This window comes from Polypterus senegalus, chromosome 17 (assembly GCF_016835505.1).
Source record: "Polypterus senegalus isolate Bchr_013 chromosome 17, ASM1683550v1, whole genome shotgun sequence".
In the NCBI taxonomy this organism is placed as follows: Eukaryota; Metazoa; Chordata; class Cladistia; order Polypteriformes; family Polypteridae; genus Polypterus; species Polypterus senegalus.
Genome location: NC_053170.1, coordinates 99980754 through 100003219, shown reverse-complemented (window position 1 = coordinate 100003219; position 22466 = coordinate 99980754). Strand labels below are relative to the sequence as shown.

General features: G+C 52.9%; 1 protein-coding gene across 3 annotated transcripts; it reads left to right on the top strand.

The window, feature by feature from the left end:
- Window positions 1-5386: 5386 nt before the first annotated feature.
- bsk146 (brain specific kinase 146) lies at window positions 5387-20883 on the top strand. Of its 3 annotated transcripts, none has more exons than XM_039739467.1 (4): window positions 5387-5480; window positions 15599-15826; window positions 18392-18594; window positions 19734-20883. In XM_039739467.1, the coding sequence occupies exons 2-4, from the start codon at window positions 15655-15657 to the stop codon at window positions 20517-20519; spliced, it is 1161 nt and encodes a 386-aa protein (XP_039595401.1). In that variant the 5' UTR covers window positions 5387-5480; window positions 15599-15654; the 3' UTR covers window positions 20520-20883. The 3 variants fall into 3 exon arrangements, with proteins under 3 accessions (XP_039595401.1, XP_039595400.1, XP_039595402.1); XM_039739466.1 differs by lacking the exon at window positions 5387-5480 and adding an exon at window positions 9038-9378; XM_039739468.1 differs by lacking the exon at window positions 5387-5480 and adding an exon at window positions 9528-9544.
- Window positions 20884-22466: the final 1583 nt, after the last annotated feature.

Genomic DNA, 22466 nt, shown 5'->3' with positions numbered 1-22466 from the left:
AAGACAAAATCAAACCTGCCACTGGGGATGCCAGTCTGCACGACGGGGGGTCATGGAGACACAGCACGACTGTCTATGACTTGCTGTAAATGAAGTCTGCAAATGCAGGAGTTGTGCCACGTGACGGTGCCATAACCTGTGCATATTGGACATGTGGGGAGACACGGGAGTGGCCGGTGCAGACGTGCGTGGATATGGAGAGAAGGTGTAATGGGCCAAAGTTAGGGAACCCTTAGAGTTGAGAGTAACTGTTCAACTTTACCATGAAACTTTCCAATTAAAAGCATCCTGTGTTTCATAATGTTGGGTTTAAGAGTTCTGGGCCACACCGCTGCCACCTTCAGTAGCTCCCGGGTTCAAGTCCTGTGTCCGGCCACGGTCTTCGTGAAGTCTGTGTCTGCTTGGGATTTCCGTGAACATCCGGATGACATGTGTTAGGTTAATTGGCGATGCCAGCCATATTGTCTAGGGGCACATGGGTAACTGGTCCTTGTGATGGACTGGTGCCATGTCCATTATGTGGATTAGATAGAAGAAATGTCACAAATGAAAGTGTAATTGTAAATTGAAACTTAGCAAATTCAGAGGATGTTAAGTTCTTGTACCAAATCGGTTCTGCATTGGCCCGCTGTCCGTGTGCGTGTTGCCTGTGACAGACTGGCGCCCTCTGCAGGTCAGTTTTCTGGTCCCTGCCTTGCACCCAATGCTTTTTTAATGTTAATTGAGTTTTGTTTGGATGGCATAAAGAGGCCCATAAACATAATAGCAGGGAAGGGTGAGCATGATGTTGAGACCAGCAATCGAGAAACATCATGGGGTCATCTGTATGGGCAGAGCAGTACAGAAGGGACAGCAGAAGACCCTGGCGTGAAACTGCAGTGGGGGACTTGGCTACGTGAATGTGTTACAGAGGGATATACTGTAAGGTGTGTGGCCTCACTCTGTGTTTCTATTCTATAAAATGGCAGCTCCGGGCTGTCCTGCAGTCCTGTAATTCACTCGGTCCTCCTGAATAACAAAGATTTACGGCGCACAGTCAGCACTGCCAATACCTTAATGAACTCCATTCTGTCTGTCATCGTTGTGCTTAGCCGCATGGCAGCCAGCCAGCCAGCCAGGGAAGTATGGCAGCCGAGGCCATGAAATCTATGAATGAAACCCGGGTTTCTACTGACCTTGGGTGTGTGTGATCGCCAGTGTAGAGTTACCAAGGCCCGTTAAGCGTGCGTGTTTTATCACTCAGTAGATTGGCACTCATGGAAATTCAGGGGAAAAAACCGCCCTTTAACAACCCGTGTCTGGTGAATAATCCCAGCAACCTGAACTGCGATGAAGAGAAGACGTTGATTAGCGACATTCAGCCCCGGAAACTGACCTGTGCTGTTGGTGTACAGTAGATATTAGCGATGAACGCACACTTGGGCAGATTGTACCCTTTGGTGACATTCTGGTTGTACGACACACCCTGGTGTCCCCAGATTGTTATTCCTCTGCATATCAGCCGGAGTCGTGCTGCGCTGATTCTACAAACACACGATGATAATAAAGCAAGCGACACGCAGGTACAGTGGTTGGCATCGCCATTAAGAGCCACCGTCGCATGGTGTTGTCTGAATGCTCCCGTTTCCTCCTCCTTGTTCCACGGTAGAAGCTGGCACCGTACAACACGGGCGTGGTGGCTTATGGGTAGTTTGAACCCACACAGTGCGGCCGCACTCTAGAAGTTGAGAGAGTCTTCAAACGCTTCTTAAAACACACTGGGGGGAGTCAGCAGTTGGCATTTAATGATCCAGCAAAACAAATGCACATTTCTGAATGTTGCTTACATGTCGGCACTCGCCTCTGAGGTCCAAGTAAGAGACGAGAACGACTAGCGAAACAATTAGAACATCAGAGGAAAGGCTGGGCCTTTTACTTGTCACACTGGAATGAAGGTGGGACTGAACTGGGGAGAAGGCAGGGGACTTGTGAGCTCCAGGCTGACCCTGAGTGAGTCACTTAACCTTTTAAATGAGTCTTCTCTTGTGGCCCCATCACTAGATCACACACTTTAGAAGGACATCCTAAGAGTAACTGGGCCGGGGCTCCAAACCAGTCTGGGGGCAGCAGTACACCACTGTGGCCCTCTGTGAAGACACAGTTGATGACGAGCATCTAAAAAGGTTGAACAAGAAGTCTTCTTAGTTAGCTCCGCCATGTCGTCCCCCAAGCTGTGTTCCACCTCAGTGAGCAGAGCTCTACCGTGTCTGACCTTCAGGTGCCCTCATTGTCTGTCCTCCCGTATTCCAGGACGTTGTTCACACCTTTCAGGAATCGGAGGTGTCCACCTGCCCATTCCACACCTTCCAGACGTCACATATCTGCTTTAGCTGTGCCTGCTGTGTCTTCTTTCTTTATTTACATTGGGCCGTGGCCAGGGCTGCCACCAGTTTCCAGGATTGGCATCATTGTTAGATAGATAGATAATCTCAAGGGGAAATTCACACACTCCAGCAGCAACAAACGGATAAAGAACAATATTAAATATCAGAGTGATAACAATGCAGGTATAACAGACAATATCATTGTATAACGTTAATGTTTACCCCCCGAGTCGCGTAGTGTGGGGTCTCCTCAGTCTGTCACTGAAGCTGCTCCTCTGTCTGGAGATGATCGTGTTCAGTGGATTCTCCATGATTGACACTCGCCTGCTCAGCGCCCGTCGCTCTGCCACGGATGTCAAACTGTCCAGCTCCGTGCCTACAATAGAGCCTGCCTTCCTCACCAGTTTGTCCAGGCGTGAGGCATCCCAGCACACCACCGCGTAGAAGAGGGCGCTCACCACAACCGTCTGGTAGAACATCTGCAGCATCTTATTTCAGATGTTGAAGGACACCAGCCTTCTAATGAAGTATAGTCAGCTCTGTCCTCTCTGGCACAGATCATCAGCGTTGGCAGTCCAGTCCAGTTTATCATCCAGCTGCACTCCCAGGTATTTGTAGGTCTGTACCCTCTGCACAGTCACCTCTGATGATCACGGGGTCCATGAGGGGCCTGGTCCTCCTGAAATCCACCACCAGCTCCTTGGTCTTACTGGTGTTCAGGTGTAGGTGGTTTGAGTCGCACCATTTAACAAAGTCCTTGATTAGCTTCCTGTACTCCTCCTCCTGCCCACTCCTGATGCAGCCCACCATAGCAGTGGCGTCAGTGCCCTCAACGTCTGTGCTCCCTGCGTGACTTACCGGTGCCCACGCAATCGGCCTATCAAAGAATTACCTGAGGAGCACACACAGGATGTCAAGTGTGACAAAGTCGCTAATAAAGGTGACCTTTAAAATGCACTTTGATTTTCTGCTCTTTCATTTTGACATTGGTATTCTAATAACTTATTAAATATTACACGATCCACGCTTAGGGAGAGCAACTTCATTGCATGTCGTGAAACGAGTGGAAATTCTTAATATCTGACCTTAAGTTGTCAAAATCTGTCATAGCTGTTCTGCAGAAAGAAAACCTGAAACGCTAAACACGAGCCAAAGGACGCGACGGCCACATCTCAGGGCGCAGCCCGTCGTGTTCGCTGCCCGATTACTTTGAGTTTCCGCTCCGTGGCGATTACAAATGACAGACAGGGCAGCAGCAGTTTTTGGCTGCAGGTTTTTCCAAATGATCTGTCAGCCGTGGTAACTGAAGATGAATGGCGTCCCCCCAAAAAAGCACTTTGGCACCTGGAAACACCTGAGCCAGTGTGGCACTTAATGTAAAGAAAATGTAAAAAGTGAGCGGCATAAATGGCACCCAGAAAACCAGCTGTGACCTTAAATTACCGACTGGAAAGAAATGTGACAAGTGAGGAAAGACGCTATAACAGATGAGGAAGGTGCCATTAACAGAGGCCCAAAGACCACCGCACAGGTGTGGAGGGCAACACATGAGAGATAAATGTGGACATGAAAGACACTCTGTGATAGATGTGGAAGGCACTATATGATAGATATTAAAAAACGAGTGGATATGAAAGGCAATGTCTAATATGTAGATAAGCGTATGTAGATGTGGAAGGTACTAAATAGTTCAGACTTTAAAGGCTTCATTGAAATGAAAGGCGCTATATAACGCATACATATTCAAAACACTTCAATGCATAGCTGTGAAAGGCACTATATAGAAGACAAGTAATCTATAATGCACAGAGATATAAAAACATTAAAGGCACTTCTAGATTTACAGTAAATACTTCTAATAAGACATATGGACATTAAAGGCAGTATACAGACAGACGTGCTGTGCACAGGCGTGTATGGCAGGTGTCAAAGGTTAGCATATATCATCTGAAAAGAGGGGTACTGTGTATACAGAGCGGCTCAGTGGTCTTCAGAGAGTAGGGGGGCTCATTCTCGTCCTAAATTATAAAGCTGTTGGCTCAGATGATCTGCCATGGCGCCCTCGGCTCCTCTCCTCTCGTCTCCTCTCTTTATCCAGGAGTCCATTGTCCTTGCCGTCCTGCGCCACCTCCACCTACTCAAAGCATCCTGATGCTCCACCATTGATGGACTGAAAGCCAGAAGTCTACGTGACCATCATCATCATCAAGTCCTTTCATGAGAACCCTAAATCCAAAGAGGACTGGTTCACTTATGTTAGGTAGATTGCCCAGAGGGGACTGGGTGGTCTCGTGTCCTGGAACCCCTGCAGATTTTATTTTTTTTTTCTCCAGCATTTGGAGTTTTTTTGTTTTTTCTGTCCACCCTGGCCATCGGACCTTACTTATTCTATGTTAATTCATGTTGACTTATTTTTATTTTTTATTGTGTCTTTTATTTTTTTGTTCTTCATTTTGTAAAGCACTTTGAGCTACTGTGTGTATGAAAATGTGCTAAATAAATAAATGTTGTTGTTGTAGTAAAATAAAAAGAATCAAACGAAGACAGGAAAAGACAATCTCGGGAAAGGTGAAAGGAGAAAGCCGAGTCCATGAGCGGAGCTCTCTTAGTGGACAGTGACAGAAAGTGACAGAAAGTTCCAGAGCGCAGATGGCACACGTGCGTCTTTCAGCTGTGAAGAATCGCGCAGGTTCAACCGGGGTGAGCGGCGCAGACGGCACGGCTCGGCTCGGCTCAGCTCGGCTCGTGCTGCTCTCTCCCTCGCTGCACACTCCGCCCCTGCTGGCCCACCAGCCAGACCACCTCCTCCACGGACCCCAATAACCCCCCGGACTGAGGTGGTTCCTTGGAAGAGCGCCACCAATCCCCGCACATTTGCTATTTCTCTTTATCAATGCACACTCCAAGCCGAAAGCCTAATCTGTCCTGAAACCCGCGTGTCGCCACCTGAATACCAAAGCAGGCCGGTGACGCAAATCCTGCGTCTGCAGCTCCAGTCAGTCAGTGAGATTAATAAGAAATCGCAAGTGGAAAAAGAAAAGAAAAGAAAATAGGATCAAGTGGCATCAGCCGGAGCCGGCAGCGCAGATGACAGGCAGGGTGTCAGCCAAGTAACTGGTAAGCGAGCAGACGCCACAATCAGTGGGCACCGCATGCTACGCTGCGCACCTCTCCGGTGTATGGCGGCGGGGCTGTTAGAGGTCGACTCTTGTGCATGCGGGCCACCCACCGAAATGCACCTGATGAACAGATCAGAAGTTTGAACTTGCAGTGCTCGGGCTATGTGGGCTGGTAGATAGAAGTGATGCGGTGCGGCATCCCGTCGGGAGAGCAGGTTCGTACCCGTTAATGTGCCCCTCACTGCCAGGCTAGGTTGCAGATGCAGGCGACTCTGTTCAGAATGCCAAGGGGGGTGGGGGGTATTTGGCGGCTTTGTTAAAAAAAATCAAAAACGTCTGAATGGATTGGCACAGCCCATGTGTGCCTCTCCGCGTGCGCACACACTCGCACACACGCGCACGTGAGTTAAGCAACTCGTGGCACCTTTACCGGCGCGCACTTTCTGTCCAGGATTTTTAAGTTCCTCCGGTTTTTCACGTGCGATGGGGCGAAAACTATGAATGTGCTGGTGCATAGGCGCGTGCACGCGACAGGAAGCGGTGCGCGTGCTCATGAGCTAGAAGATGGACGTTGGAAAGGTTAGTGCGCGGGCACGGAAAAGGGGAGACTGGTCAAAAGGCAAACGCGCGTGCACGTGAAAGAAGGGAACCAAGTGAAGTGCCAGCGCGCGTGCCCGAGATGTGGAGACATTCTGGGAAAACTCGGGGACAATTAAGGACGAACGCGCTACCGAAACTGGGGTAACTGATTAGGTCTTTTAAATGGCAACTTAATGTTGAATCCCCTTAACTTCGTCACTGTGGCACTGTGGCAGCAGCACGACAGACGTGTGTCTCTTCGCAGCAGTTTGCTCGTCCTTTTTTTTTTGTAGGACGTTTGTCCGCCTGCGTGTGTGTGTGGAAGTTAAGTGGGTCTTATTAGAAGGTGCTCTTATTAGTCCTTCGGGTCATTGTCGCAGCTTTTAAGAAACGACGTCATAGAAGCTGTCAGGTTACGTTTATAATTTATGGAGCAGTTTGTCGGTCCTACCACCCCTGTCTAATAAGCAAAGGAAACGGACAGCAGCGCGTAGCCTACGTCTCCAGTGTCAGCGGACTGCGCAGTTCTGCGCATCGGGAGTGGAGTGTAGAAGGCAGGATAAGCAGACGCTCGGGTTTTCTTTCAGAAACTCAGATGTGCGCAGCACAGAAACCGAACCAAAAGACTTTCAAGGAGCTGGGCGGCCGAATGCTGGAGAATTTGATCATCACTTCGGCTCCCAGTCTGCAGGAATCGGCACCTCGTACCGTGCTCTGTCACTGATACCTCACTTGAAAAATGTCCGTCAAACCGACCGATTTGTGAAAAGGCGCAGAGTCGGTCTGATCTGCGCAGCAACATCGCACTTTGAACGGGCAGGCGAGTCTGTGAACAACTGCAGGGCAGATCTGCGCAGACTGACGGCTCTCCCAGTAATGGCGGTGTGAAGCCTGAGGAAGGCAATAATGGGGTATCGCAGTGATGCCAAGAGTAGTGACTGGGCTGAAGCGCGAGGCTTAACGGCAGCCGTGTTTTACTTCGGTTGTCCATTGAAATATAAAATAATATCCATTTCAAATGAAGCAGTTTAAAAAACGGCGTCTGCCGAGTTGGGTCATAAAAACCTTCAATCAGATCCGATCAAGTTACAGTGAAGGACAGTATTGTGATCAGCAGTGAGACAAGGGTTCAAGGGGAGGGCGCAAGTTGTGCAGAACAGTGGTGGAGTAGGGGCTTTGAACTGTGAGAACTCGTTAGGGCCGCCAGTTAATGTGTTGGGGTACCAGAGGATGAATTTTGTTGGGGGTGCCGATCAATTGCAGCCGATGGTTTCCAGGGGATGGGGACGGTGGGGGGATCCATTGTAGTTGTTGGGATTTGGTTGGCGTGATCAGCTGCAATGAATGGATTCCATAGGGGTGGAGGTGGGAGCTGTGATTGGCTGCAGTGGGGGGGCGGGCCTCATTTAAGGTTACGCTACACGTTTATTTAGGTATTTTAGATAATATGCCCAAAAAATTAATAGCAGACTTAAGGTGAATGTCAGCAAGATAACATTAATGTGACTTGGATGGCATGGCACCAGGTGGCAGGCTGTCTTTATTTAGTTCAGTCCGGATCTGACGTAGCCTCTGCTGGAGTGGCAGGGACCTCCTCTCTTCTACAGTGGTGACACTGAGAGGGGAGACAGAAGACAGAGGGACTTTGGGGGGGTTTGACATTATGCTGGTCCATCGTTGTTGGTATGCCACTGGACCAGTGGGTGCAATGTGACTCCCTTGGTTCATCCAGGCCTGTTTCTCCACAACTTGGACTAAAAGGTACGAGACTACTTTTTAGGTCTATACTTGTCCTCCAGTACAGGCTTTCTTCAAAGGGACATGGACTTGTAAGCTGATACCAACAGTCATGCCACCCACAGCTAAGCATGTTTGGACCCAGCCAGTACTTGGGACGCTGCTGGAAGAGGTGTTGGTGAGACCTGCAGAGGGCGCTTACCCTAAGGTCTAAATGTGGATCCTAATGCCTCAGTGTAGTGAGGGGGACACTGAGCTATAGAAATGGCGCCTGAATCTCTGCGGTCATAAAAGATCCCTGGGCATCCTTCGGAAAGAGTAGGGGGTGTACCCTGATGTCCTGGCTAAATTGCCCACCGCAGCCTAGGCATTCCGGCCCCCTAATCAGTTATTGACAGTCTCTCTTGCCCCTCCACCACCTAATAGCTCATGTTTGGTGAGCGTCCTGCCACAAGAATGGCAGGCTTCATATCACCAGGTGGATGCTGCACATTGGTGGTGGCTGAAGTGACTTGGTGCGGTATAAATGTCATTAATAATTATTATTATGTGGTTAACTCTCCCTTCCCCACCCAGATGAAACAACAGAAATGTCACCTGATCTGGAAGCGTCATAAATGTGCCAAAGCCACAACTGGTTACACGGCTTTCTTCCCTTTAAATATTCACAAACCAAGTCATACTCATCAATTGATATGCTAGATACTCCGCCACACAGGTACAGTGCAGTGCAGTAACTCCCCACATAATAAAACTGCCCCATAGTGATTGAGGGTTTGTCACTGAGGCCACTGCAGTTCAGGGCTGGTCCCCGGCTCCTAGACTGGATGAGCAGGTTGGCTGGTGACATCAGTCGCCTGGGGTCAATCCGGGCGGGGACAGCACAGACACCGCCGTGTCCTACCCACTGGCATGTGCCCGCGTGGCAGGCGCATTCCGCGGTCCAGATTTTGTCCTTCTGATGTCATTCCGTCCCTGCTCGCCGAGCAGATGGCGGCTCCGCTCCGAGTGTGCGATGCCCGGCACGCGCGCTCTCTCTGTTGACGTTTGACGCAAATCCATGAATCAGGGGCCCCAGCAAGGGGGCGGGGCGAGCCCCGCTGTCAGTCACCAATCATTTCAGTCAGCCGTGAATGCCAAGGCGGGCGGGGCGTGCTGCATTTTTTTTAACCCTTTCAGGGCGATCGGGCTGCAGATAACGCGGGTCAGCTCAGCTGTGCAGTGCGTGTTTACAAAAAGCAGGAAAGGGAAAGAAGAAGGAGCGCGCGTGCCGCGAGGAAAACCGACAGACCGACCGACTGCCCAAGCTCGCCCGCTCGCTCGCTCGCTCCGGGAGCCGAGCGCGGCTAATCTGTACGGAGACAGCAGGCCCGCGCCGATTGGGTCGCTCGTGCACGGAGGGGCGGGGCTTGCGCGGCACCTCGGAGGGCGGAGAGGGATGCGGAGACAATAGGGCAGCAGCAGCAGCGATACAGCCGAGCGGCGAAAGTGGCGGCTGGACGACGGACCGTCATTCGGCTGCAGTCAGACATCGGGAGTGCGCGCACCGGGACAGCGCCCCTGCATGCATATTCACGAAGGTAAGCTTCCTGCCGCGGGGTGCAAGACGTCGCCTTTGCCGATTGCGACTGATGCCCGTATGCACCTTTTTTCGAGACCTGGCCAGCAGCCGACGGCTTCGGGAGTCCGCTGTCCCCGTGCTTTTGGTTTTGGTGCTTTTCGCTGGAGCGGCGAGGCTCGCAGCGGGTACGCAGCTGGCGTGTGTGTTTTTTTTTCCCGTTTGTTTGTTTGTTCGTTTCTCGTGTCCGGGGCTCACGGTGTCTTAAATGGCGTTTTGACAGGCGGCGTTGCGCAGAGGAGCGCGCGAAACTGTGCCGCGTGTCAACGTGACCCGCACGACCCGCGCCCGCCAGCCGGAGCGGACAGAACGCGTTGACTCGCAGCGCGCCGGCGATCCCGTGCAAGACTCGTGTGTGTGTGTGTGTCAGTCGTGTGTGACACGCAAGTCGTGTGGCCGGCCGCTTTGGCAGGCTAGAATGGGCAGCGATTTGCGCTTCACGTCCTGGGTGTTCGTGCGTGACACGCGCTCTGCTTGGCAGCACGAGTGGACTCGCGTGACGGACACGGGCTTGACGTGCTGGCCATTTTTAAAGGCTCTGCGCTCGCCGTGCGCTCTCTCGTTCCGAGACAAAGGAGGGGAGCAGACAGGAGGGCACTAATCCTGCCATTGTGCTCGGTGGATTAGGGAGATCAGGGAGCAAACTGTGAGGGCTACCTGCCCAGGAGGATGGCACGGGAAGAAAGGGGGGCATTAAGCTGGGCCCCCAGTAATAGAAGCAGCAGATCCCGTGTGCCGTGCGGGTCCTGCGACACCATCAGGTGTGTGTGTGATCGCCACCCTCGTCGGGGGGTTTATTGTCTTTACACACTGGTATTGTCTTTACACACTGGTATTGTCTTGGTATTGTCATCTGGTTTAAACACTGGGGCCCGGTGGGGTGTGTGAGGCAGATGAGGGTCTGAAGGTAGTGGGGTGGGACGGAGGGGGAGGCCTCACCTTGAATGTGCCGACACAATTCACATTGTTATTATCGTGAGGCATGACAATGACAATGTGACAGAGCCAGGGGGACACTAAGCCGCAGGTGCGGTAAACGTGACGGGTGAAGTGGCACAGACGGTGAATAAGCCGAGTATCGGGCCACTGAGAGGTGCCACACGTGTTGGTTGCCCTGCTGCACTGTCTGAGCTCATTCGTGGCGTTTGTAGGGTGGCATACAGCGATGGAGGAGCAGGCCGAGATACACAGAGACACACGGAGACACACGGGTACAGGCAGACATGAGAGTGTGAAGTGCATGAAGGCAGAAGAAGAAACCCGAAGAGCAGCAGCAGCGCACAATGGCGTTTGCATGTATTTGCTTAGCAGAGGCTCTTATCCAAAGCAGCTTCCAAAAGAGGTTGGCATCAGTGTGGGGGGCGCTGCCTGGGGACATGTGTGATAGGACAGGGTTACGCCACTGGGACAAGTTTAACACCATCTGTCTGTCACCTGATTGATAAACGTATGAAAAGAAAAGATACAGCGAGGGCCTGGTAACGCAGACCACTGAGTGACCACGGGGGGGCTGGCAGACAGATTGGCATGGCGGGTGGACAGACGTGCAGATGGATGTAAAGTCCACGTTGTCTGTCTCTTAGACTGGAGTCCACGCCAGGGCCTTTGTCCTTCCATTTTGAACTCTGCAGACACTGGGCAGTAACGGGCTTTGGACCCAATGGCTGGCACTCCATCACACTCACACATCCACAGTGCCAGTCAGTGAAGCCCGTAGGTCTTTGAGGTTCAAGAGAACTCAGAGAAGATCAAGACAGATGGGGCAGACCGTCCTGTTGCCTGATCTCTGGAGGTCCCACACGCTTAAAGGTTGGGTTGATAAGTGAGCCAAACTTGTCACCCCGGTAACGGTGCCCTGTTTGTGTTCTGGTTGGTCACTGCCTTGTGCCAGCTGCTGGGACCCCGACCTGAATGAAGAGTGCGCTTTGTCCATCTCAGTGTAACAAGTCATTGACGTTTTCTGGTGTTGTCGGCCACTTTTGTGGATGTTAATAACGCACAAGTGATGCAATGCCACTAACACGCGTGTGGGCAGAAAGACAGACTGGCATGACACTGGAAGCCACTAAGAGAGCCCGTGTTTGTGCTAGGAGATGTGCCATGTTGTTTTCCCACAGCCTTGCCACCTGTGCTGGCCTTACTTGTGGGCATTTTGACGTCGGCTTTGTTGTGAAAGAGGCTGTGCCAACCGAGTGCCCGTCTGCACGATGAAACACGAAGGTTTGTGGCCCCTGAAGGCAGCGTGCCGCATGTCACTGAGCCAGGAAGGTGCGATTGGTGCCAGTCTCCTGATTCAGCACCTTTCATTTTCTTTACGAGGGTCTCAATGCCCAGTCACAACATTCATGTCTACTGCTGTTGGTGGGTTAGGTACCTGGAGGGCAACTAACTAGGGGGCACACCTTTGAAAAAAGTCCATGAAAGTCAAAACGTTGTGCAAAGACTGAAAGGGGACACTGAGCGTGGTGACTGGAGAGGGGGTCTCGTACCCTTCTAGGGTTAGGGTGTCTGTTCTTCTAGGTTCAGCTATGCTCGATTTGTCCCAAAGGGGAAACGAAACATCTTACCAGTCGGGCACCTTCAGTATATAAAGTGCCGGACGTGCATCACGTGGGCAGCGGCTGTGAGGAGTTGACCCTGCGGCCTTTCTGGTCTTCCTTTCAAGCTGCTGTGTGGAGCCCCCCTGCTGTGAAGATGGCCCACTATCACCCCACAGTGGACCAGCAGGCCGGTGCCAGCTTAGCTTTGTTAAACGCAGGGCAGCAATGTGTGTGGTCTGACCTTCGGGGTTTGGAGGGGATCAGAGCATCGTGGAGCACAGAAGTCATTGACGGGCCTCGTCACTCGATGGGGGGCTGCACCTGTCCATTTATCCACCTCTTACTCCAGTTCTGGGTCTCGGAGAGAAGAACTTTATGCCAGGTCTTTGGGCACATGACAAGAGCTGGGTTGCCGTGCCACTCGTAAACGTAGCCAGACTTGCTTACACTGGGCCAGTCCACCAGTAAAGCAGTCAGTGGGTGAGAGAGTTAGGTGAACTGGGAGAACAGGCCTGCTTCACATGGGCACTGGCGGGTTCAGACCTGGCCTGTTGTGCGTGGGGGGTCCGCAGCCCCGCTCGAGATCAGACAGTCGGGCGGAGGCTGGCGCTGAGCTGGCGTGTCACCTTGTGCTGTCCAGCCTCCCAAGTGAGACCCCCAGGGGGGCGCACCCCACTCACTCATCAGTCCTTGAGGAGGTGAGCAGTGAAAGGCCATGCAGACCCCAAACAGGGAGGGGACTCGAACCGAACGGCTCTACCTTGTGTGCCCCCTGCGCTGTCCTCCTGCTAAATAAGGTGGGGGTGGGGGGGGTCACCCTTTTCATTTCTGTTTTTCACCTCGGCCGGAGGGTCTGCTTCCTGCACTTTTCCGCAGAAGGAGGTTTGCCGGACCCCGCAGACTTAGCGAGACTTCGACACCTGAAACGGGATTGAGACCCCAGTGCTGCCCGACTTCCTGAGCTCAGGGGGGTGCGTGGCACTGCATGCGCCTCAGAAGGGCACAGCGAGGGGAATACAAAATCCAGCAGGGTAGGAAATTCCTTCTTACTTTTTATTTTATTTTTTTTCCCTAACCCCCCCCGTCTTCGTGTGTTATGCTAACCAACGGCGTAGCTGCTGGGCTAAACACGGGCATCGTGCAGTGGACTTGGCACCAGGCTGTCCAGCAGTGGCTCCTGCCCATTGCCATCAGTGCTGATTGGCACCGGCGCTTTGCCAGCTTGGACCGGAGAGATGGAGTCACGTCAAGCGGCCCCTCTGTGCCCTCGGGTGTTAAGACCACTTGACTTTCGTGGGTTCCCGCTGCCATTTCCTGTCAGTTGGAGTTTAAATGAGTGGAATGGCCTGACTGCTGCGTGTCTGCTGGGTTGGCTCTCATCGACCTTCCAAGTGTTGTTTCGTACCCCGTGTGCCCCCTGCCCACATAGCCTGCCCAAAGATGTTTAGGTGAACTGCCAGCTCTCAGCTGACCCTGGCATTGACGTCACTCTGGGTAAAGGAGCAGGACCGGCAATCGGGTGGCAGCAGCACAACGCCTATAGTCCTGTGGACACAGAATGGGGCAAACAGGGCATCTGCGCGACTTGGTGAGATTATTGGTGCCAGGTGGGCAGCTCGGAGTGTTTCTCTCCTGCTCAGAATGCACAGAATGAAGAACGAAAAACATCAGGTGGGCAGCAGTTGTGTGGGCCGAGGAGAGTGGCCAGGGTGGGTCAGGGGGATAAGCACGGCAGGCCTTCATGTAGGTGGGCTACACCAGGAGAAGACCACGTGGGGCTCCGATTGTGCGAGACAACATTAGGGCGCCATGGGTGCCGACGTCACCCAAACTGACTGCTGAACGCTGCCTGGTCTGAGGGGTCTCGGCTTCTGCTGAAGCACACACTGTAGGGTCCGAAATCGGACCCCCTTTTAAGCAACATTAGCTGCCCAGCACAGCACACTCGGCTAAGGCACCACGGTGACACGGCTGTCAGGCTTGTGTGTCTGGGAACTTGGGGGCCTCAGGGGGTCCGTCCTGACTTGCAGACTGGAAGCCGACCCACCGCATGACGAAGCTTTTCTGAGCGTCGCACAAATTCAACACGACTTTTAGTTGCGGCCCAGCTGGGGGGTCTCGGGTGTTTCTGATTGTCTTCTGGCCCGGTGAGCGAGCAGCCGTGTGTTGGCATGTCATCCCAGCCTGGTGGGATCAGCGCCCAAAGAGTGCCAGCCGTGGTAACTGCCACCAGGCAGTGTGTGTGGGCACATGCTGTGGCACTTTACGAGACGGCTGCGGGCATCTGCTTCATTTTAGCAATGATGCCAACTGACTGGTGGTGGAAAGTGAGAAGCTGCACCTACCAATGAGAGGAGCAGCTTGGGCGAGAAGGACTGGGGGGTGAACTGTTAGGGACTGGCACACGGGTGGGTCACGCCATACCAGGAAAGAAGGGAATGTGAAGATGTATGTGTGAGAGAGAGAGAGAGAGAGAGCTGAGCGTGGCTTACAGATGGGTGACACTGCCACACAGGGAGGGCACACACACTTGGCACACTGACACTTCTGGCCTACATACGAGGAGCTGCCAGTCACCATGAAGGCTGCGTCATGCCGGCCCTCATCATCACCAGCTGCGTTGGCTGGGTAGTGGTTGAGGGCACCTGGCACAGGTTTTCGCACACCTCCTGCCACGTGATCTGCCAGAATGGACAGCTGATCCAGCGCCCGGCTTTGTGTCTCTCCATCTCCAGATTGGCTTCTCAGGAGACGCGTCTGCCTCTCGCTGGTGTCCCCTGGTGTCCCCTGCCACGTATCCCAGGCCGTCGTTGACAACAATCCTCCAGGTGGCTCTTTTCATATCCAATGCCCAGCTCCAGGTGGCTCTTTTCATATCCAATAACAGCAGGTGCCCACCTTGAATTGTAATAGGATAGCGTCACCTCGGTGGAGGGGCGACCTGTGAGGAGACCTTTGGAGAGCTTGTCACACTGGAGCTTCAGTCCTCAGAGATCCTGTCACCCCTTTCAGGTTCAGTCGGCCCCTTGGCTCTCAACTGATGAGTGTTGGGCACCAGCAGGGGCCCAAATTGGTACTACATGGTACCTGCGATGACAACCGTGCCCCGCAGTGCTGCCTGCTGCTTTAGGGTGCTGAGTGAAGTGGAAAAGCGAGGCCCGCACAGCGCTGACCGCCGTCTGTCGAGCGTTAAGTGTCAGGCGCTCCAATAACGGCACGGGTGGCATCGCCCTTCAAGTTCAGCCACTTGCTAAGTTCACGTCACAGGGAGACTGGCATCAGCAGGTACGACAGCTTTGGGCGTTTTTGAAAGGCTGCAGGTTTGTTCCTGCCTTCGGTTTTACTCGATTTATAGAAAGGCCAAGAGCTCAGCATGTTGGCGCGGCTCTAACGTGCCTCTCATTACCGCTGCTGCCAACCCCGAGAAGCAGTAGGATGTCTCGCAGGAACCCGGAATGGTGGGTTTCATGTCGGCCGACTAAAGGAAATGTGGCAGAACTGGTATGGTGGGCTTGTAATGGAGTGTAAAAAGGGGCTGCCAGGCAGTGCAGGGGCACAGGAGAGGCTTCGCCATTCATTCTGGAGTAAAAAATGAAAAACAGAAATCCGAATGTTTGTTTGTTTGTTTATTTTAAATTGTAGGAAGACGACGAGGCGGATAATCTTCAGTCACACGTCACTCCACTTGGAGAAGCAAGATGAGCTCGTCACCTTTGGTGTCCCGCGCGCCCATCGACATCCTGGAGGAGCTGCAGCTCATCGCGGCCCAAAATCTGGAGAAGGTGGAGGTCAGCAAGTACTACGAGGTGATGAGGGAGCTGGGCAAGGGCACCTATGGCAAGGTGGACCTGGTCATTCACAAGATCAGAGGTACGGGCCTGTCGGGGGTTCTGTCTGGCTGGGGGGTCACACAAAAGGAGGGTCTCGGTTCAGGCAGGCCAATCAGAAGTGGCACCGGGTACACAAATGTGTCTGTGTGACGCTGGCACGGGACGACTTGTGCGCGTGGGGTGATGTCAGACCTCGAGGGGCTTGTGCCTCTAATTCTAGTAAGCAGAGCGACTGGCACCTGACAGACGCCTCAGTAGTTTCTTGGTGACACCAAAAGGTGACAAGCGAGCCGAGTGACCTCACTGACGGTGCTGCCTGGGTGGCCAGGAGGGACTAATGATGGACGCATTTAGGTGCACTGAAGACCACCCAGGTGTATGCTTTGGTTCAGCGTCCCATGGCGTTGGGTGCCAGTTTCACGTTCTTGGGGTGGCTTGACGTTCCTCGGTTCTTCCTTTCCTCTGTTTTTCCAGTCGTGAGGTCACAGGAGAGCTGAACGCAGTCCTGGCCCCATTGTATGTGACGCGGGGACCCAAACAGAGGACCTCGGCCCACGTCACCCCTAGGAAAGGACCATTTTGGGGGGGTCTGTTGGCATGCGTGACGGAAACCATTGCAGAAAGAGACAATTGGAACGGCCGCCCGCCCGCCGCAGAGTCGGTTTAACTTTTATGATTTTATTGTTGTAACTTCTCTGGGTGGCACCTCAGCTGGGGGCCACTGCTGTAACTGATCCAGCCACCTCCTTGTGGGGGTCTCCTCGTGGCCACCTGTGCTTTCTCTGCCCCTCAGTGATCGGTGACGCTGCTCCTGCCTTCTCTCGACTCTTTGAAGCCCACCCTCGTGCACAGCCGCGGAGTTGGTCAAATTCTCCGTTTTTGTCGTTTTATTGTTTGATATGAAAGACTTGAAAGCAAACGACTGAAAGTCAAAGGCCCAGCGCAGCGCTCTGCGGCCCCCCTGAGCTGACAGTACGAGTGCACAGGCCCATTAAGTCTCACCTTATCAGCCCCCCATAACCTACCTCCACCATTCCGGATCCGTGCCAGTTTTGGAATGGGCGCTCAAAGTGTCCAATGGTATTCGAGCAATCATCAGACAAAGTGTCCACTCAGGATGGCCGGGTGTGGTGGTGGGCTTGGATCAGGGAAGCGGGGGGTGATGGGCAAGACCTTCACTCCACTTCAGGGAAACATGTGAGCTCCCTGCTTCAACCAACTGCTGCAGCACCCATGCCAGGTCACATTGGCACACAACCCGTCATCCACATTGGCTCTGCCACTCGGTGCCCAGCGGGTTTAAAACGAAAAACAATCTAAAAAAACCCTTTTGATGGGTGAAATGCTGGGGGCCTCGCCACCTTCACACACGTCACACAACTGCAAAGTAGTGACTCGGGTCAGCGGTGGGCTCTGTCGGCGTCTGCCCGCCTCGCTGATCTCGAGCTGTCGCAGTTCTGGGCGACACACAGAAGAGGGGTCTTCACGATGTCACTATGGGGGCACCTGACACGTCCTCGCGGCACGTCAACTGTCTGATTTGGATCTCCATTAATAAACTATGACGATGGGTGATGGGCGTCCATCCCGTGCCCACTCATTGTCACTCTCAATCATGGTCCCATCTGGGGCAATCATGGTCCCATCTGGGGCGCCCCACGAATATGCCAGGCGGTCTGAGGTTCGTAGCAACAGAAATCAAATCAGATTATTGCTGCCAGCCCTCATCTGCAGGGGGTCCTGGTCACAGTCGCTGGGGGCTTTTCTTTGGTTACCTTTGTTTGTGTCCCTTTACCGTCCTAATGATGTGTGTGTGTGTGTTGGACGGACTGACCGAGTGAGGACTCCACGTGGTGCCAGTGTGAGTGTGTGAGAGGAAAACCAAAGTGTCGGCAGCACCCCCAGTGCGTCACACGTGTACTTTAGGAGCTGAGGGTCTGCACTTACTTTAATAGCCCACCCATGCGCAGTCCCAAAGGCCCGTCCCTGAAATTTGAAGGCCTGAACTCCGTCTTTGTGGCGTCTGCCGTGCGTCTCTCGTTTCGGTGGCACTGCTCTCCACTCTGTCAGGTTTGTCAGCCACTCCATGTATTTCCACTTCCTGCGAGACCCCAGGCTGCTTGTGGCTTTGATTTCAGCCGTGAAATGGTAGAGTGGCACAGGATGCGCATACTGAACGTGACGAGGGAGGCCTAGCAGGGGAGAGGGGTGAGGTGCCAGTGCCAGCAGGCTGAACTGCTTGAGTTGTGTTTGATAAACTGATTGATTGATTGATTGATTGCCCCCTTCCACTGTTATGCTTTACCGGTACGCTGACAGCACTAAGGTGGGCTTTTCTTTCAGAAGTTACCTTTTTGTGTCACAGGCTGCCTTCGATGACACAGGTGACACACTGGAAAATTCTAAACCCCCTCCCTACTCGGATGATCATTTCTGTCAACGGTGCGGTGAATCCCCTCCTTGTATGAATGGCGGGGCACATCAGAATGTCCGCTGACTGATTCAGGTCACTGTCACTGGTCACCGTGACACTCCGCTGTTTTTTTTTTTTCTTCTCTCGTGAAGGTAAATTAATGTTTCATTTTTTTTTTTTATTTGATTTCAGGCACAAAAATGGCCCTCAAGTTCCTGAGAAAGAAAACCACAAAGCTGAAGAGCTTCCTGCGCGAATACAGCATCTCACTGTACCTGTCGCCCTGCCCCTTCATCATCAACATGTTTGGCATCGCCTTCGAGACCGATGAGTACTACGTGTTTGCCCAGGAGTACGCGCTGGCAGGCGACCTGTTTGACATCATCCCCCCCCAGGTGGGCTGGCGTTTATTCTCTTAGCAGACTTACAAAGCCTGAAGCGGGTGGCAGGGGGTCAAGAAGTGACATCACGCACTTTGACCACCAGCAGAATGCAGCAACCCCAACGCGGGCAGTAGCCATTTTGTGCCAGTATGCTCACTGCACATTAGCTATGAGGTGGTAAAGGGCAATTAGGGGGTCAGAATAACAAAGGCCGAGGTGGACGATGTACGCTGGCACTTTACTCTTTAATGACCACAGTTTTACATCTCATCCAAAAGTTGGCACCATTTTTACAGCACTCTGTCCCTGTCAGTGCCCTGGGGGCACTGGGATCCACACTCAAACCACAGGGTGAGCGCCCCCCACTGGCTGGTCTCCCACCCAAGTGCTGGCCGGGCCTGAACATTCTTAGCGTCAGGTGGATGAGCTCTTCTGAGATGCGGGTGCCATGGTTGCCGGCTACTACACCAGTTCAAACCAGTCAAAAGTCAGCTATTGCTTAGAAAATGAAAAGTCCAGCACGATACCCCCTTTTACTGGCTAACCAAACAATATTCTAATAATAATACCCATTCCCTGCCATTTATATAGCGCCTTACATAGTGAGTGGGGAGCCCACCTGAATGTTGTGACGGCGCCAGCACACTTGCCACACGGGGGAGAGGGAGCCAATTAGAGATGAGGGGCTGACCGGGGGGCCAGAAGGACTGGGCTGTGGTTGGCAGTTTAGGACATCAAAGTCCACCTGATTCGGGCAATTAATGCCCACAGACAGACAGGACTTTGGTGTTACAACTCATCTGAAAGGTGGCACCATTGTTTCAGCACTGTGCCCCTGTCACTGCCCTGGGGGCATTGGGGTCCTCACACAGACCATGTGATAAGCACCCCCCATTGGCTTGACCCCCTCCTGCTATTCCTAGCTGGTCTCCCATCCAAACGCTGGCCGGGCCTGATGAGTTCTAAGGCGCGGGTGCCAGGGCTGCCCGCTCCATGCCCAGGTCTGCTGGGAGTTCGTCTTACGCCCCTCTTTGATTTGAATTTCTACCATTGGTTGTCATTTTTGTCACCAAGACACCTTCAGGTCACAGCAGTCAGTTTACCAGTTTGCCTGTCTGAATTGTAAATGACGCCCCTTCTCTCAACTGTAGGTGGGTCTTCCAGAAACGGTGGCCAAGCGGTGCGTTCACCAGGTTGCCATCGCGCTGGACTATCTGCACTGTAAGAAGCTGGTGCACCGCGACATCAAGCCCGAAAACATCCTCATCTTTGACAAGGAGTGCCGCAAAGTAAAACTGTCCGACTTCGGCATGACCCGGAGGGCGGGCTCGCCAGTCAAAAGGGTGAGTGGCACCATCCCGTACACGGCCCCCGAACTCTGCGACGCCTCCAAGCACGACGGCTTCTGTGTGGATTACAGTACAGACGTGTGGGCCTTCGGGGTGCTCCTCTTCTGCATGCTGACTGGCAACTTCCCCTGGGAAAAGGCCCTGCCCTCGGACACCTTCTATGAGGAGTTTGTGCGGTGGCAGAGGCGCCGCACGGGCACGCTGCCCTCACAGTGGCGCCGCTTCACGGACGAGGCCTTGCGCATGTTTCGCAAGCTGCTCTTCCTGGAGCCCGAGAGGCGCTGCACGGTGAAGGAGGTCTTCAGCTACTTCAACCACTGCTGGATGCTGGACAACGAAAGTGGGGGCCACCTGACCGACATCAGCTCCTCTTCCTCGGAGGAAGACCTGGTTGACCGCATGAAGCAGCAGACCCTGTCGCCGGTCTGCGGCATCGCAAAGAGCAGCATCATCATGGAGACGTCGCCCCACTTCTCCTCCGTGTCCACCGCCAGCTCCCTGTCGTCCACCAGCAGCTACGAGCGTGTGACCCGCGAGACCACCGGCAGCCGCATCCTGGTCGCCACCCCCATCGAGATCTGCGTGTAGGGGGGGCTCGGCGCCCACTGCATTCTCATAAGCATCACCTCCAGAGCCGAGCATTCATCTCTCCAGGACTAAAACCGGCAAACGGCACAGAACAAAACTTGACTTTCTTTCTCTTTAAAAGGGCAAATCTGAAGATTTCTGACGTTGTGGATCTCTTATGACGATGTGGACCTGAAATGGGCGCTCAGGACCCCCTCACTGCGAAAAGTGATCTTTCCAGCAACTCTGCGTCTGAATTGTTACAGTTGACCAAAACTTTATTTCTTAAAGCAATACGTTAAAGATTTTCCTGCAAAAAAAAAAAAAATCCAACGTGATTTGGACGCACCGGGAATGGCATCTCGGAAAAGAGCAAAAAAAAAAACCAAGAAAAGGGCGACGTGGGCAGAACTGAGCCGTCACCGTGCGATGGCAGCGGCGACGTGTGGCTTTGTACTTTTGGACGTATGAAGCAAACAGGTTTTAGATACTGCAAAAAAAAATACGACGACGACGAGAGCATTTTTTAATTTCATTCTTTTCATTTATTTCATTGAATTTTCAATTCTTCAAAGTATATTTTTGCTATTTAATTTTGTAAAGTATTGCTAAGCTGTGGACTGGCTGTGCTTTTTGATATTTGGGTTTGTGCCTGGCAGGGGTGGTGCCCGCAGGACTTTTTCATTCACCTCTTTGTTTGCTGGGCTCATGTCAGCCTGGTGTCTGAACTCCAGCGGGCAGGAAGTTCATGTTGTGGCGCTGCGGACAAAGTCAGATTTAAAATGACGACGGCAGCACTTTTTAATCAATAATATAGCGCCTTTCACCCCAAGCCCCTCTGCATTTTGGCTTGGTGGCTTTTTGTGTCTGTGAAGTCACTCGTCTCTCGTCCCTTTCAAGTCACTCATCTGTATTTTCACATTTCAGCCTACTGCCATTTCCATTGTTTGGGGCTAATGCGTCAGTTTGTTTTTATTTTTAGCCCCCCATTTTCATGAGAGCCAAGCCAAGTGTACAGGGAGGCCGATACGTCTCTTTAAGGTTGACTAGAAGGTTTTCACTTTTCTATGCCTGCCGCTTTCCACGGAGCCTCAATGGCGCTCCACTCTGCTTAGTTCAAGTGTGCTGAAGGCGTCAGTCCCTCGTGGCGCCGGCGAGGACGCTCCGGAGTTTACGTAACGCGACTCGCCTGCTCTGCTGCTCTCATGTTTTTGTGTGTTGAAGCGCTCAACTTCTCACTTCATAAGCAGTCAGGCCGCCGTCACACACATCTGCACAGCACTCGATTTTCGGGCGGCGCATGAAGCCTGCAGGCTACCATGTCGTTACCTCATGTGACAGGGCGTGCACGTGGGTCACAGTGGCCTTCAGTTACCTATGCGTGGCTGTGGCCTGTCACCCTTTTTATTCTTTGTCATTTGCCTGTGACAAGTTGCTGCTGAGCGGAGACCCGAGCTGACCTCTGGACATTACAACTACAGGAGGCCATTTGAGCCTGGCCACCTAGCCTGGCCTTGACAAATGAGGGTCAGTGTGTTAAAAGGAGTGTGGAAGACCACCAGAGGGGGAAAAACAAAAACGTTGGGGCAGAAGGCCCTGGTCACATGACTAGTGTGCAAACTTCACACTGCAGTTGACTTAAATCAGTGTCACATTATGTGACTTGCCAACTGCCATCACCACTCTCGTCACCGGCCCGAGTTGATTGAAACAACTGAAAATCGGCCACCGTGTCACATGTCACCCCTGTACAGCACAGTTGTTTTCTCCCGTTTTTCTGACAGCCAATGGCGTGCCGTGTGACAGAGTCGGTATTTTACGAAGGGTTCACGTTTACAGCGAGTTCAGGTGCAATCAGGTGGGCTGTGCGCTCTCTCTCTCTTAAACCCCCCTGTTCTGTCATAGTACATCAGACAGAGGGGCTTCTCTTCTGTTTGAGGGGTCCTCCTCGCTGTGTTCGGGGGGGGG